At 40.0% G+C, this 13,867-nt stretch overlaps 1 protein-coding gene across 8 annotated transcripts in view; it reads left to right on the plus strand.

Annotated features, from left to right (window-relative positions):
• The window catches only part of DOCK10 (dedicator of cytokinesis 10), a 155,276-nt gene that overhangs the window by 68,125 nt on the left and 73,284 nt on the right, over window positions 1-13,867 (plus strand). For all 8 annotated transcript variants that reach the window (XM_071751790.1, XM_071751788.1, XM_071751789.1 and 5 more), the window contains exons 4-7: window positions 6,937-7,019; window positions 11,814-11,886; window positions 12,213-12,344; window positions 12,615-12,749. In XM_071751790.1, coding sequence (XP_071607891.1) covers window positions 6,937-7,019; window positions 11,814-11,886; window positions 12,213-12,344; window positions 12,615-12,749 — 423 coding nt within the window. The remainder of the gene's footprint in view (window positions 1-6,936; window positions 7,020-11,813; window positions 11,887-12,212; window positions 12,345-12,614; window positions 12,750-13,867) is intronic.

Genomic DNA, 13,867 nt, shown 5'->3' on the forward strand with positions numbered 1-13,867 from the left:
AGTTAACTACAAATGAAGGGTTGGCTGCTGAAGGTGAAACTTATTTTCTTCATGTGGCACAGGGTGAGGATAAGGTACTGAAACTATTGGAAGTGCTCAGATCCATGGCCTCCTGTCTAATCTTTCTGATCGTTTGGTGTTGTTCAGATGGTCTTGTCTGTAAGGTACTGCTAGGTCATTTAAAAAGGTTGTCAGAACTCTCTGATAATGCCTTAAAACCGTGTCTGTCTCTCCCCTGGGTGATTGTTTCCTACTGCTGACAGCAGGAAGGCTTTACTTACCCTTCTAACTCTTACGTTGCTTCAGTTCTTCAGGAATCATTTTTTTTTTTTTTTTTTTTTCCCCAGCCTTTAGCAAAATCCATCCATATGACACATTGGGAATTGGACCAGATTCCCATTGTTAAACCAATAACAATCAGCACTTAGAGACACACCAGCATGCCTTGGCTGCCTGTGCAATATTGGTTTATGGATGCAAAAGAGCTGGCAAGCCAGATGAAGAAAGATGAGGGTTATGTTACTGAGGAAAGCTTTCAGTATGCATAGCATTGGATGCTGCCACATGTAGTGGGAGGTTTGTGCCTCTGTTTGTCTAATTCTCTTAATTCTGCTTTTAGATTCCTCAGTAACCAAAAACTTTTATTGTTGGTGATGCTCAAATGTGTTGTGGTAATGGGTGAAGTAGAATTGACTTTAAATAGGATGTCTAACTTTTTCCTGTCTGCTAACTGAAACTGTAAAATGAAAAATTTAAAAAGTGAAATTAAGATGACTTGGATAAATAAATACTCCTGTGACAAGTAAATATTTTCCTTAGGATGCAAAAAGAATGGATATTTTGCATCTTATGATTGATTAATATTGGGGTTCCATTATTTATTTATACTTTTTTAGGTATATTCAAAAGGTAATACTTAGTTGATCATTCCTACACCTGCAGTCATTTTAGGATATTTCCTTTGCGGAGATTCCACTTTAACTATTTTTAGGCAGGAGGAGTTTGAGTAACTAAATTAGGTTCCAAGAAAAGAGATGTTTCCAGAAACTTTTAAAGCCAGAATAAAATTGTCCTCAGTGTTTATTTTTTTCTAAGTATTCCTCACTACTCTATTGTGCCATTTCTGACTGAATTCTGTATTTTTCTCCCATCAAAGACTCTGATGCATGTATTTATGCTAATACTGTCCTTTTGCTCCATAATTTTGACAAACAGAAACATTCACTCCACAAGAAACAAAATAAAATGATTGTAGACAGTGAGGATATTCCTAATATCTACCTTTGCTGATTGGATGTTCTGAAATACGCAAATCTAATTAGCAACCTTTGGGATTTTTCCCACATTTCATTTGGAAATACAAGGGGAGAGTGCAATTCAAAGTTATCAAAGAATCATAGAATTGGCTGGGTTGGAAGGGACCTCAGAGATCATCAAGTCCAACCCTTGATCCACTCCCCCCGTGGTTCCCAGCCCATGGCACTGAGTGCCACATCCAGGCTCTTTTGAAATATCTCCAGGGATGGAGAATCCACCCCTTCCCTGGGCAGCCCATTCCAATGTCTGATCACCCTCTCCATAAAGAAATTCTTTCTAACGTCCAACCTAAACCTCCCCTGGCACAACTTGAGACCTCTTGTGCCCTCTTGTCTTGCTGAGAGTTGCCTGGGAAAAGAGACCGACCCCCACCCCTGGCTCCAACCTCCTTTCAGGGAGTTGTAGAGAGTGATGAGGTCTCCCCTGAGCCTCCTCTTCTCCAGCCTCAACACCCCCAGCTCCCTCAGCCCTTCCTCACAGGACTTGTGCTGGATCCCTTCACAGCCTCCTTGCTCTTCTCTGGACCTGCTCCAGCACCTCAATCTCCTTCCTGAGCTGAGGGGCCCAGAACTGGACACAGGACTCAAGCTGTGGCCTCCCCAGGGCTGAGCACAGGGGCAGAATCCCTGGCCATGCTGTTCCTGATATTTAGTTTGAGGAATTTAGGCTGTGTACTTGCAACATATTTAGTCCCACAATGGCCCAAATCAAGTCAGTATTTTCAGAACAGATGTGTGCACAGACCGTACCCACACGTGCGTGCTGTTGGTGTGCTTTTATTTGTATGAATGAAATGTTAATTGCAACCTGTTGGAAAAAGACTGAGGAAAGTTATTAATGTTATGTGTGCCCTCAGCATGTTCTGTGTGTAGCATCTGGAATCTGCCAGGGCATCCAGTGAGGGTACCAATGGCACTCTGCACAAACAGCGTTACTTAAGCCTGTTTAGTGAGTCCCTGTTTGCTGTCTGATTGTGATGGTTTAAGTTAGGGAAATTATTCTTAAAATTGTGGACAATGAAGAAATGAGCTTGCTAGGGAGAGCTGAAACTGAAATTTCCTGCACCCCATTGCTGGCTTCTTTTCGGTTTTGCATGTAATTGTAGTCCTCACCCTTCATTGTTAGAGCAGTAGGGACAATACTGGTTGGAAAGCATGACATCAAAATGAAATAACAGGGCAAGAATATAGAAATTTCATTTGGATGATATAGTTCATTTTGTCTGCTGTACTACAGTACCTGGCATCCTCTTAACTTATGAAAGTTGGATTTGTCTCTCTTAGGAAGTTTTTAGAGCCCTTGCCGTTCCCCTGGGGTATTTTTTTTTACGAGACATTTTGCTGTTTGTGTCTACAGGATCTGTAATTAATTACTAAACATGTGTTTCATTAAACATACGTGTCCATACAGTTGACTTCTGAGGCTTTTGCAATGCCAGGCTAATCTGCATTTGTCTTCAGGAGACAGATTAAAATGGGAACTCCTGTTGAGAAAGGTCACAAAGGAAGTTTTATTATTGCTCATCACAGTGTGTATTTCCCCAACTTCAAAACCTAAATGCTTCAAATTCTAAGTATTTTAAAGGACTGTAGCAACAAGACAATGATATACTTTAATAAAGGACAGTGGGTCTTTTCATAGCACAAGAGGTAAATGCTTTTAAAAAATGCTTAACACTTCAACATAATAGTAGGTTTTAATGTTTTGGTTTGTTCCACTGCTGTATCACTGAGGATTCTGATAATGTGTGGATTATGGTTGTTTGTAAATGGCTTTGAGAGCCCCAAAATGAAGGTCTGTGTTGCCAGCAGCTGGTTGTGAAGCTGCTGTGCTTGTCATGGGTGTAAGTGAGCAGGGGTGGGTGTGGGGTGGAGGGCTGAGTTCCAAGCCAGGTGATCAACAGCACCTTCCCAAATCCCCACACACTGCCTTGGGTTGTTGCAGCAGAGGTCCCAGGAAGGAGAGAGACTTGATGAGCAAGGCCATGCCTGTCATGGGGCAGAGCACAGAACTCCTTCTGCAGTTTCCCCTTGAGCACTGTGGCCAAATCCACCTCTGGAAGGGCTTTGCTTTCTGTTCCTAAGCTCTTGCACAGCTTTTCCCTTTCTTGTTCAAGATCTACTTCCCACCTCAGAAAGAGCCACTCTCCAAGGGTGAGTGAGGTAGCAGGATTGCTCTCCCTGTGCAGGTTCTCTGCAAGGAGCCCAGTTGCTCCACAAATTACTTTTTTTTCCATAAGTGTGTCTGTATTTTCACAGGTTACATACCTGGCACTGTCACAGAGAACATATAAGCAGGGAAGTTGCTTTCAAATGTTTGAAATTGTTTGCTTCAGTTGTGTTTTTCTATCAGTTTCCATTCTCTTTTGGGTTTTGGTTTTTTGTTTTTTTGGTTTTTTGTTTGGTTTGTTTTTGTTTTGTTTTGTTTTTTGGTGGATTTTTTTGTTTTTAAAGTTTTCCAAAAGATTCATTTGCCTTACTTATGAGTGTAAATCTTTTTAAAGTGTCATCTTCATTGTGGTAGCCATCATGCTGTCATCACCAGAACTAAGAAGTCACAAGTGGAAAAAGCTTGCAGGATTGGCTGTCTCTCTAAGGAAAAATTAAGCCTAAGGAAAAAAAAAAAACCAAATTACCTGAATTTGACAGGGCCCTTGGGAATGGGCCGTGCAGCTTTCCTGGTCAACAATGCAGTAGTTCAAGTTCATGCAAACATGTGCCAACCCTCCCACCTCCCCAAACTCCCATTTCTCCATTTATATTTTTCCTCCCCCACTTGGGCTCAGCACCCTCTGCACTGGGGCCTCTGCTCTTTGCCAGGACCAGTTGGAGCCAGCTCTGACCTCCTGGTACAATGTCTGCCTCTAGAAAGGCTTTTCCTGCTCCTCAGATCAGATTTGCAAGTCTTTTTCCTCATCACTAAAACTAGATTTCCAGTAATAATTTCCAATAAAAACAACAACAAAAAAATTATTAAAAGTCAGTACTGTCAGCAGAAGTATTCAATTTTTAGTTGGCATATTCTGAAGAGAAAATGCTGTAACTTTTGGGGGGGTTTTCTGAGCTAGATCTAGTTTAGAATGGTTAACTGGAACAAGCTAGGTGAAGAATAGCATTAGCTGTTTGACTGAATTGGCTTGCTTTTGGTGAATTTACTGTATGATACTTGAATGTACTGTTTGTCCCCTTTGGTTTTTGTTTGGATTAGCTTTTTCTTGGAGGAGCACAATAAACCTTTATAGTTGTAAGCTAAAATCCTGTGGCCTGCTCTCTGTGTTATTCACAACTGTTGTTTTGAACACATCAGCCTAGAATGTTTGTAATAAAAGCCTGCCTTGAGAATTCTCTGTGGGTTTTAATTGCATCTGTTAAGTAGAATACTTAGTAATGGAAGTACCACAGGGAAAAAGTGGCCCTTCTGTGAAAGGCTTAGTTGGTTTACATTTGCCAGAAAGAAAGCAAGTGAAGTGTGAATTGGAGGGTCTGTGCTCATCCTCACAACAGTCAATGAATAAGCTTGGCATTGGCTGAGGTTTAACAGGGTATGTTTTGTATAGCTTTAATAAAAATTTAGGTTAAAACAAATACAAGTGTTTCCAAGTCATTTTATGAAGATTTACACAAGGGAAAGGTGGGGGGATTTAGGCTGGTTTTGTTCATTTGGGAATTTTTTGTGTTTATTTTTGTTTTTCTCTCCCTGTTGAAAGGCAAGGTGTGATCAGTGTTGAAGTGGTGTAGGAACCCAGCTTTCTGGGGTGGCCTTTGGACCTGACACTGCAAGGTGCAGAGTCAGTCAGCTGTAATGCTAGAGTATTATGTCCATTCTCAGGGAAATTGTGATTATTTTATCTTGTCTAATGGTCACACTTGATTTTTCATCCTGTAAGACAGTGAGGGTTTATGGCAGACCATGAAGCAGATGCAGGATCCACATGGAATGTGTTCACTGCAGCTGCCTTTGGTCTGAATGGTTCAGCTTGGGCTTGGGCTGGGAGAGGATTGCCTAGAAATGTGCACTCCTTTCCCTGCTGCCTTTTCCATAGTCTAAATCAAATACAGCTGTCACAGGATCCTCTGACCACACCTAGATGACTTCCTAAACAAACTTGTGGCTACGTACTCTGAATGTTTTCTGCAAGATTTAGAAGGAGCAACAGGAGTTACTCAGCAGTGCTGAGTAATTTATAAAGCACCACCTCTACGTTTTCAGCCAGGCTCAGTAATCATCCCTCTGTGTCCCTCAGAGGCAGAGATCACTGTGCAGGCAATGACTCCTAGGAGAGCTTCAGGAGAGGCTGGCAGGGAAGAGAGGGAATACTCCACTGAAAGATTACTAATTTAGCTTGTCCCTTTGGTGCCTTTTCTTCTGCTTTCCCTGTGTAGCTTTTGGTATTTAAATATCTTTGATCTATCCTTTATTCCATTCTCTTTGCCTCGTGGAGTCTCATCCTTTCCTTACCCGTCTGTGAGAACGTCTTTCCTCTTCCCAACCCAGAGTCCTTCCCATGCTCCTGCTTCTTTGTCTACTGTAGATCTCCACCATTTTCTTTCCTTATGTGCCTCCTTTTCTCTTGGACAGCAGCTTCTACTGATAGGCTTTAGGCTTGATACCTCTATTTCTTTCTGTGGGCTGGTGCAAATGTTCATGTGGAATGTGGAGAGAAAATAATACAATTGTGGGGTAAATTTTTAGCACGCTGTACCGCTACCAGTTTGCATTTTACGATCTTGTGCCATCTTACACATTTGTAACATGAATTCCTGGAAATTATAACGTGTTATTTTTCAGGTTGTAGGTGTTGAACTGTACCTTTTTCACATATGTTGTTGCCTTTAAAAATGTCATTTTATATTTAACTGCATTGGTTAAAGTTCTGCACCAAGTAAATCCCACACTTATTCTGGTCTACTTGGCAGCATAGCCAAGGCTTTCACTGTGGTCTTTGCTTAGGTCTGGTCCCCTTGTTTAAAGAAGATGGATATATTAGGAACAGTTTCAAAAAAATGCAAAACTAGCAAGAAGTTTTTTAGGAAAGAAAAACTACAAGGAGATGGAGATTACCAAGGAAATTCAGTGTGGAAGGGGGAATGAGACTGTTGTGGGAAGTGATAGTGCTAGTAATATCTACTTGCATGTTGTTAAGAAGTTAAAGGTCAGACCTTAAGGGCAGAACAAGAAGTAGAGGACTTGTGCTCTAACAAGGGGGGATGAAAGGAGTAGAGCAAATTCATTTGCAGTGGAAGGGTAAGGTAATAGAACACAGTGTGTACAAAAAATAGTTAATGTCCATGGGGAAAGTCAGACCTACACTAGGTCTTTTGAGGCAGTAGTGATAGAATTTAATGATTCTTCTGACAGATTAGATGGGAATCAGTAAAGCGTGTTGGATTGCTATCAACCCCCTCTTCCATCTTGTGTGATTCAGTGCAGTTGGTTTGAAAAGGAAATTGTGCTTTAAAATGTGGAAACATATGACTGGCTTTCTTCAAGATTTGTGCACCCAGCTATGAAAAAGATGTTCTTCAGCACAAAGGACTCCCTCAGATTTTTCTTAGTTCCCTAGTCTTCCTGAGTCTAAATAGTTGTAGTAATTCTGTTGTTTGTGTTTTTTCTCTTTAGGCTTGTAAATACTACAATTCCCAGTGGCATGTTGTGAACTACAAATATGAACAGTATTCAGAAGACTTTCGACACTTGCCTCAGTAAGACATAAGTTCTTCCTTTTTTATTTTTTTGTAATTAGGTTTGTCTCGTTTTGCTGAGCTTCGTCCGCATTTGTGCTTTCCTTTGTCTTAAATGCTCTGCTTGTTTTACTGTATTTATAGTGCCTTGCATTTTTAAAAAGGGGAAGAAAAGGTCCTTTAACAAAAGTTCAAGACTCTGCAGAATTCAGTAGTATCAACAAACCCTATTAGTGCTGATTCAAACCCTTAGGAGCGTTTTTGCATATTCAGAGCACAGTTGATACAGGAAAGCTGGCTTTCCATTTTCCTTAATAATGCATAAATGTCACTCACTCTGACTGGGATTAATTCTCCTTTTTGTTACCCTGTGTAACAGTGGAGTAGGATTTCACTGAGTGCTTTTTAGCTACACTGCACAGAAAAGCTGTGTGCAAGGTGTACAGGACACGCTGGTGCAGCTGGCTGGGTAAGCAGGCATCCTTCTCTGCTTGGAGGCAGTAAAATCTGTGTGAAGGTGCTAGGAGGAGAATGAAAAAGTCCCTGCTGAGTGGAAAGAAATTAAGAATTCGGTGCTCTTTCCTTCACATGTGAGTTTCCAACCATATTCCTGTCTCTGGTTTGTAGCCTGTGCCCTGGGGACTGTTTTAAGTACTAGTTAATCAAATCATTGAATGCCCAAACAAGCTGTGTTACTGCCTCCTTTCCTGGGGTCTGAGACATTACAACTGTGGTACTGGATGAAAAAGTTTCTTATATGCTCATAATGCATCAATGGGTGCTCCAGTCTTGGCTTGGATGGGAACTAGTACTAGCTAACCATAATGTTGCAGGAATCAATGAACTGATTCTTATGGTCCCTTTAGACATGCAAGTTAGAGGGTTTTGTGCTGCAAGCCTTCCCTGAGGTCTGCAGTCTCAGAATGTTGGTGGTTTTCTGCAGTGAAAATAGTAGTACAAAAAGCCATTAAAAAGAGTTCTGCTCCTCAGCAATTAGCAACATAGTTTTTCTTAAGCACCCAGTGAACCAGTATTATTAGATAATTAATTCATTTAGTGTTTAAGAAAAATATTTGCAGCACAGCCCTTTTTCACTTCACCTTAAGCATCTTCACTCTGATGAAATACATTTGAGAGATGCATGGTTGCATTACTCTGCACAAGAGTGCATCTTAGCTGATTACACAGATCCCCTTCTGTGAAGGTTATTTCAGTATTGGGATTAATATGATTTGCCTGCAGAAGTTCATGCTCTAGGGATGTTATGGTGTTGGATGTCTGGCTTTTTTCTCCCTTGCACAGAGGATTATGACAAAACTAGAGGTCTTGTTTTGTCTTGTATCAGAACACAGCACTCAGAAATGGCTTGGATGCAGCACTGGTTGATATTTCAGAAGAAAGGTTATAGAAGGAGCATCTGTATTTTATTTGCTGAAAGCTGCCATGCTTTATGGGCTAAATATACCTTACACAAAGCTGGTTTGGAGTCCTCATATCATACCATTTCCACCCTCTTCAGCATCTGTGGACCTAGATTAGGAAGTCCAGTGTTACAGACTGAGTCTCCTAATTAAAAATCAAGATAGTATTGTATCTCACTGTTGATAGCTCTGGATGCCCAGTTTCCACAGATTTTTATTTTATTTCTGCAAAACAACTGTCACTGTCAGAACTCTGAGGGTACTGTTACACCAATTCCTTTATAGGAAACTGTTATTGGGGCAGACCAAGTGAGCATTAAGCTCTAATCTTTGCATCATAAGAAAGGAACATAATTTAAACTACCAGATCAAGTTGTGGCTGAGCTACTTGGAGCCACTGAAGCTGTGCAGAACCTTCCCGTGGGCTTTTCCCATTTAGAAAAACACAAGCTGGGAGTTCAGCAATGCTGTAGGGCTTCATGCTTGCTTGTGAGCCCCTGCTGTGCTGTTTCACACAGTCACACATGACAAGTAATGAGCATGTGTTGTAGTAGATTTTTTTCAGATATTGAAGTTACTGGTTTTGAATACTGACCCTTTGAATACTGGCGCCAGGGACGAGCTCAATGACATGTACACCATGACCAAAATGTTTAGTAATTGTTTAGTTTTTCTTTGAGCATGTTCCTCCTTTGAGGTTTTTCTTAGGTCTTTCTGCCCTTTAAATTCCTCTCTGTGAGTTCTCACTACCTCTTCTTACACCTTTTTTTAATGCTTTGGTTCTGGAGCTAATGGGAGGGCGGAGGAAGAACAGGGGTTGCTTTGTGCGTGCTGCAGTGACCCTGTGTCTGGGAACAGAAATAGACATCAGTAAATTGTTTGATGTAATTCATAGAAAACAGAGAACATGTGGTAAGATATGATCTGGTCCCTTGGGACTCTGCATCATCATATGGGTCTGAAGAGGTAGTAGGCAGAGAAAGAGAGGGTACTGAAGAGGACTGTGTCCTTACTGTGCTTTTTCTGCCTGCCCTAGAAACATAGAATGGTTTGGTTTGGAAGGAACCTTAAAGAGCATTTAATTCCAACCCCCTGCCATCAGCAGGGACATCTCCCACTACACCAGGCTCCTCAAAGCCCTGTCCAACCTGTCCTTGAACCCTTCCAAGGAAGGGGGCATTTGCAGCTTCTCCAGGCAACCTGGCCAGAGTAATGCATGCATTGGCCACAACTTTTTGAATACAACCACTCAGGCAGTTCCTTATCTGCAGAGTGATCCATCTGTCAAATTCATGTCATTCCAATCTAGAGACCAGGATGTTATGGGGTCAGTGTCATGGTGAGGATGATGAGAGGCATGCCCAAAGGATTGGAAAAACTTCTATGGAGAATAATACAGAAGTCTGAGTGGATGAGTGTTTCATGGGTGGTTGGTAAGATCTGACACCTATAGCAGCAGCCATCTGTCCTCTTCTACCTCTTTTATAGCTCTGTGGGGGTAACAGAACGCTTTTCTTCTTTCTAAGAAACTCATCACATTCCCAGGCTTGTGGCAGAGTTGTAGTTTGAAGGGACAGGCTCACTCACTGACTGTGAAGCCACAGAACCAGGCAGCTGCTGTGTCCTCTGGTGAGGGGTTGGCTATTCCAGCAGATTTCTGACACCTTCTCTTCCCCAGCATCATCCGAGGGTTTTCAGGTTGGGTTTTGGTTTGGGTGGTTTTTTTCAGTGGCTGTGTAAATTGTCCTCCTGCTTGAACAGATCCTCAAGCAGATGTGTGCAGAGGTGTCACCTGTCTGTGTGGCCAGAGAGAATTGGTCAGTCTGCCCAGACATCACTCCAAAAGCTCTGTACAGTGCTCTGTATAATGAATAATCCAGTGAGGTTTTTGTCTGAAGCCTTGAACGGTGTGGGGACTTTAGTAAAAAACGGGATTTGGCTTGAGATTTTTTAGGAGGGAAGTGCTTGTGTAGGAATTTTTAGCATCTGCCCTTGTCCCTTGCCTTTGAAAACCTGCAGTGGATTTCCATCACAAATACATTGAATATTAATGCTTTCACAGATGTCAGGAGATGTCAGGAGTTGGCAGATGTTCCTTTTATTCAAAATATTGATCAGATGTGTACATTAAATAAACACCAAAGCCCATAGCATACTAAAACAGAGAATAAAGCACTCCTGTGTTCTAAGTGCACTTGGTTCTGCTCTCCTGAAATGATGACTTCAGCTGTAGGTGTTCACATCAAGAGAACATAGAGTTTGAAATGGAAAAAGTGAAGAAGAGATCAGAAGGTCAGGATTGCTCAGTAATGTTCCTAATCTGTAATTTTTGCATGAAGGAATAGAAAATGAAAAGGTTACAAGTTACTAGTTTGGGGTTTTTTTCTCTTTTCCCTCTTTCTTTCTTTTTGATTTTTATATATAGTAGTGAAATTGAACGTTATCTGCTGGTCTGCTAAAGTGAGAGAGGAAACAAACCTAGGAGTGTGAGGTTCCTCAGCTTCTGTTTGACTTTTTTTCCTTGCACAGTAGAGAGTAGTGTTGAGTGAAAGGAAGTTCTGGAGAATTCAGCCTTCCTGATAAATGATGGCTTTTATCATGACAAGTTTTGTAGGTTTTGCAAATGATAACTGAAGATTTTCCAGATGAGACTGCTAATTGTCAGGAATTAAAAAAAAAAACACTAGTAATTTCTCAGGCCACAGAAAAATATGGGGTTTTTTTCTCCATTTAAAAATTTCTTTTCTCAAATGTATTTAGTTTTTCTTCATGATTTAATTCTACAGCATATGAAGTACTCTGAACTTAGGTAACTATTACTTATGTCCCTAATCTTAAGCAAATTTGTAGGTACTTTGATATTCAGTCTTTATTTTCATTTTACAGTATGAGAGTTTTAAATGACACCACATCAAAAAGACACCTGCTTATTTTTGAAAATTGCTTTGACTGTACTTATCGTATTGAATAATAAAAAAATATTTTGAAATATTGAAGGAATATAGACATTTTAAGATGAATGTTCTAAAATTGTTCTTGATTAGAAAAAGCTATTTAAGAGTTTGTTCTCATTTGACAGCCTTAAATTGGATATGTCTTTGGAAATGGTTTGGGATTTGTTGCCTATTGTGGTGGTGTAGCAGTGAAGAGAATAAGAAGTGGTATTTCATTGTTTGTATGGAACTGTTGCAGTTTAATAGTTTTAAAAATTGACATATTTGGCGTAAGAAAAAAAGCTGTGGTTGAAACTGCAGTGTTTTATAAGGGAGATAATAAGATCACAGCAATAAGTATGCTGAAAATTTCCTGGGGGCTCCCATATTCCTGAAATAGCAGGTACAAGAGTATTTTAAAAAATAAGATAAAATTGAAGACTTTTTTCTTCCCTTCCTAGAAATGAATGTAGAGCAGAGAAACTGCCATCACATTCCTTTGAAATTGATCATGAAGATCTGGATAAGGATGAAGTATGTACTCTGTATTTTGGTGGTTTTCCTTTTCTTTCTCTTTTCCCTCGGAAGAGTTATTTGTTGGTTTAATATCAAATAAAGGATTATAATGGAGGCTCATTCCCTCTTATAGAATATTTAATATTTTAAAGAACGCTGAAGTTAGTGGAAGAGCTATGTCTATTATGTCATCCTATGTACAGCAGACGTATTAATAGCATTTTATTTTAAAATGAAAGAGAATTATTATTTGTTGTTAAGCTGATATTGATCCATTACAGTTTTCCTTCATCTTAGAATTCAAAAACCAAATCCATTCAATGTTAATCATGTCCTTCATACAGGATACAACATCACACTCCTCTTCAAAAGGTGGTGGTGGTGGAGGAGGAGGATTAGGAGCAGGAGTTTACAAGTCTGGATGGCTTTATAAAGGGAATTTCAACAGCACTGTAAACAACAGCATTACTGTTCGGGTAAGGGGACGGCATTCTTCATTTTTTATTCCATTTGAATTTATACCCCCGCAGGGGAGGTGCTTGTTTGCCATTGTCATTTAGCTGTTCATATCTCAGGTTTGATTCCATTGCTTTAAATGATAGTAAAGTCATATTGCATTTGTCTGCAAAATAGTGCTATCCAAGTGCAATCAAGAGCTGCCTGTTGTTTAAGCCCTGTGAATAAATATGAGTGAAAATAACTTGTCATTCAACAATTTTCATTCTTTCCTTCTTTTCCCACTTCAGTCATTCAAAAAGCGCTACTTCCAGCTGACACAGTTGTCAGATAATTCATATATTATGAATTTTTATAAAGATGAAAAGATATCAAAGGAGCCAAAGGGATGTATTTTCTTGGATTCTTGCACAGGAGTTGTACAGGTAATTTTCAGTTTATTTCATTGCAATGTTTGGGTATTACATAGGTCCAAAAATGCAAGCAGAAGTACACATGCTTCTCTGCAGTGGCAGTCTGAGCAATTTCATTAAATGAAAACACTCTTTAAATTGGTGCAGACTAATAGGTTACAAAAACCATAGTTGAATTTTGGTAGCAAGTAGTGCATATCCTCTTTGCCTATGGCACACATGAGAAAAAATATCCTAAAATAGTTCTTTTCACTGCAGTTTTCTTAGCTTTTCCCTTACGCTTATAACGAGCATTCTTGCTTGTTGTGGGTTAAAAAGCCTCAGGTTACAGATCATTGGCTGCTGGGCAAGTGGTAAATTTTTCCTGTATCCTGAGCCTCTTTGAAGATCATCACTTTTGGAGGTGATACAGTCTTATTGGCAGGAGGTAGGACAGAGGTTTGTTTATTGTGACTTGGGAAAATAAATAACCAGGAATATCTGACAATGCCTATTTTTTTGTTCCTCCTAAGAATGAGTTCCCCTGCAGACTCTCATTCCTGCACCCAGCTCTGTAGGGAATGTGTGTGTTCCCTTGTGTGTTTCAAAAGGGTGAGGGGGTTTTTTTGTGTTTTGCTTTTGTGATTGTTCTTTGATTGCCATTTAGAATGGGCTGCAGAAATGTATGAGCTGTTTTCACTAGCAAGAAGTGAGAGCCTTGGCCGAGGGGGTAATAGGGCACATCCCATCAGGTGCCAAAATCTGTGATGCATCCTAGGACTAAACACCAAAATCTGGCTTAGAGTTGCCTAAAAAGGGGAGACCATAGAATACAGAGAAAGAATTGGGTAAATCAAAAGATGTAGAGGAAAAATGTGATGTGAAAGTTCTGATTTGTTGAGTTTTAATACCACCATATATCATTTAACTCCCTATGAATGACTTCGAGTTCCTGTTGGATAGAGTTTGAATATCTAAATTGTAGTTAAATTTTTGAGAAATCATCTCCAGAGAGAATATAAGATACTTCAAAGACAATTCTGTTACTTTGGAAGAATAACCCTGCAGGCATTAGACTTAGCCTGATGTTTCATTTATAGCTCATCTGGAGTTTCTTTTTGAATCTGGTATTAATTTCTTTTGGTAAAAAT

Source organism: Heliangelus exortis, chromosome 9, assembly GCF_036169615.1.
Source record: "Heliangelus exortis chromosome 9, bHelExo1.hap1, whole genome shotgun sequence".
Taxonomy (NCBI): domain Eukaryota; kingdom Metazoa; phylum Chordata; class Aves; order Apodiformes; family Trochilidae; genus Heliangelus; species Heliangelus exortis.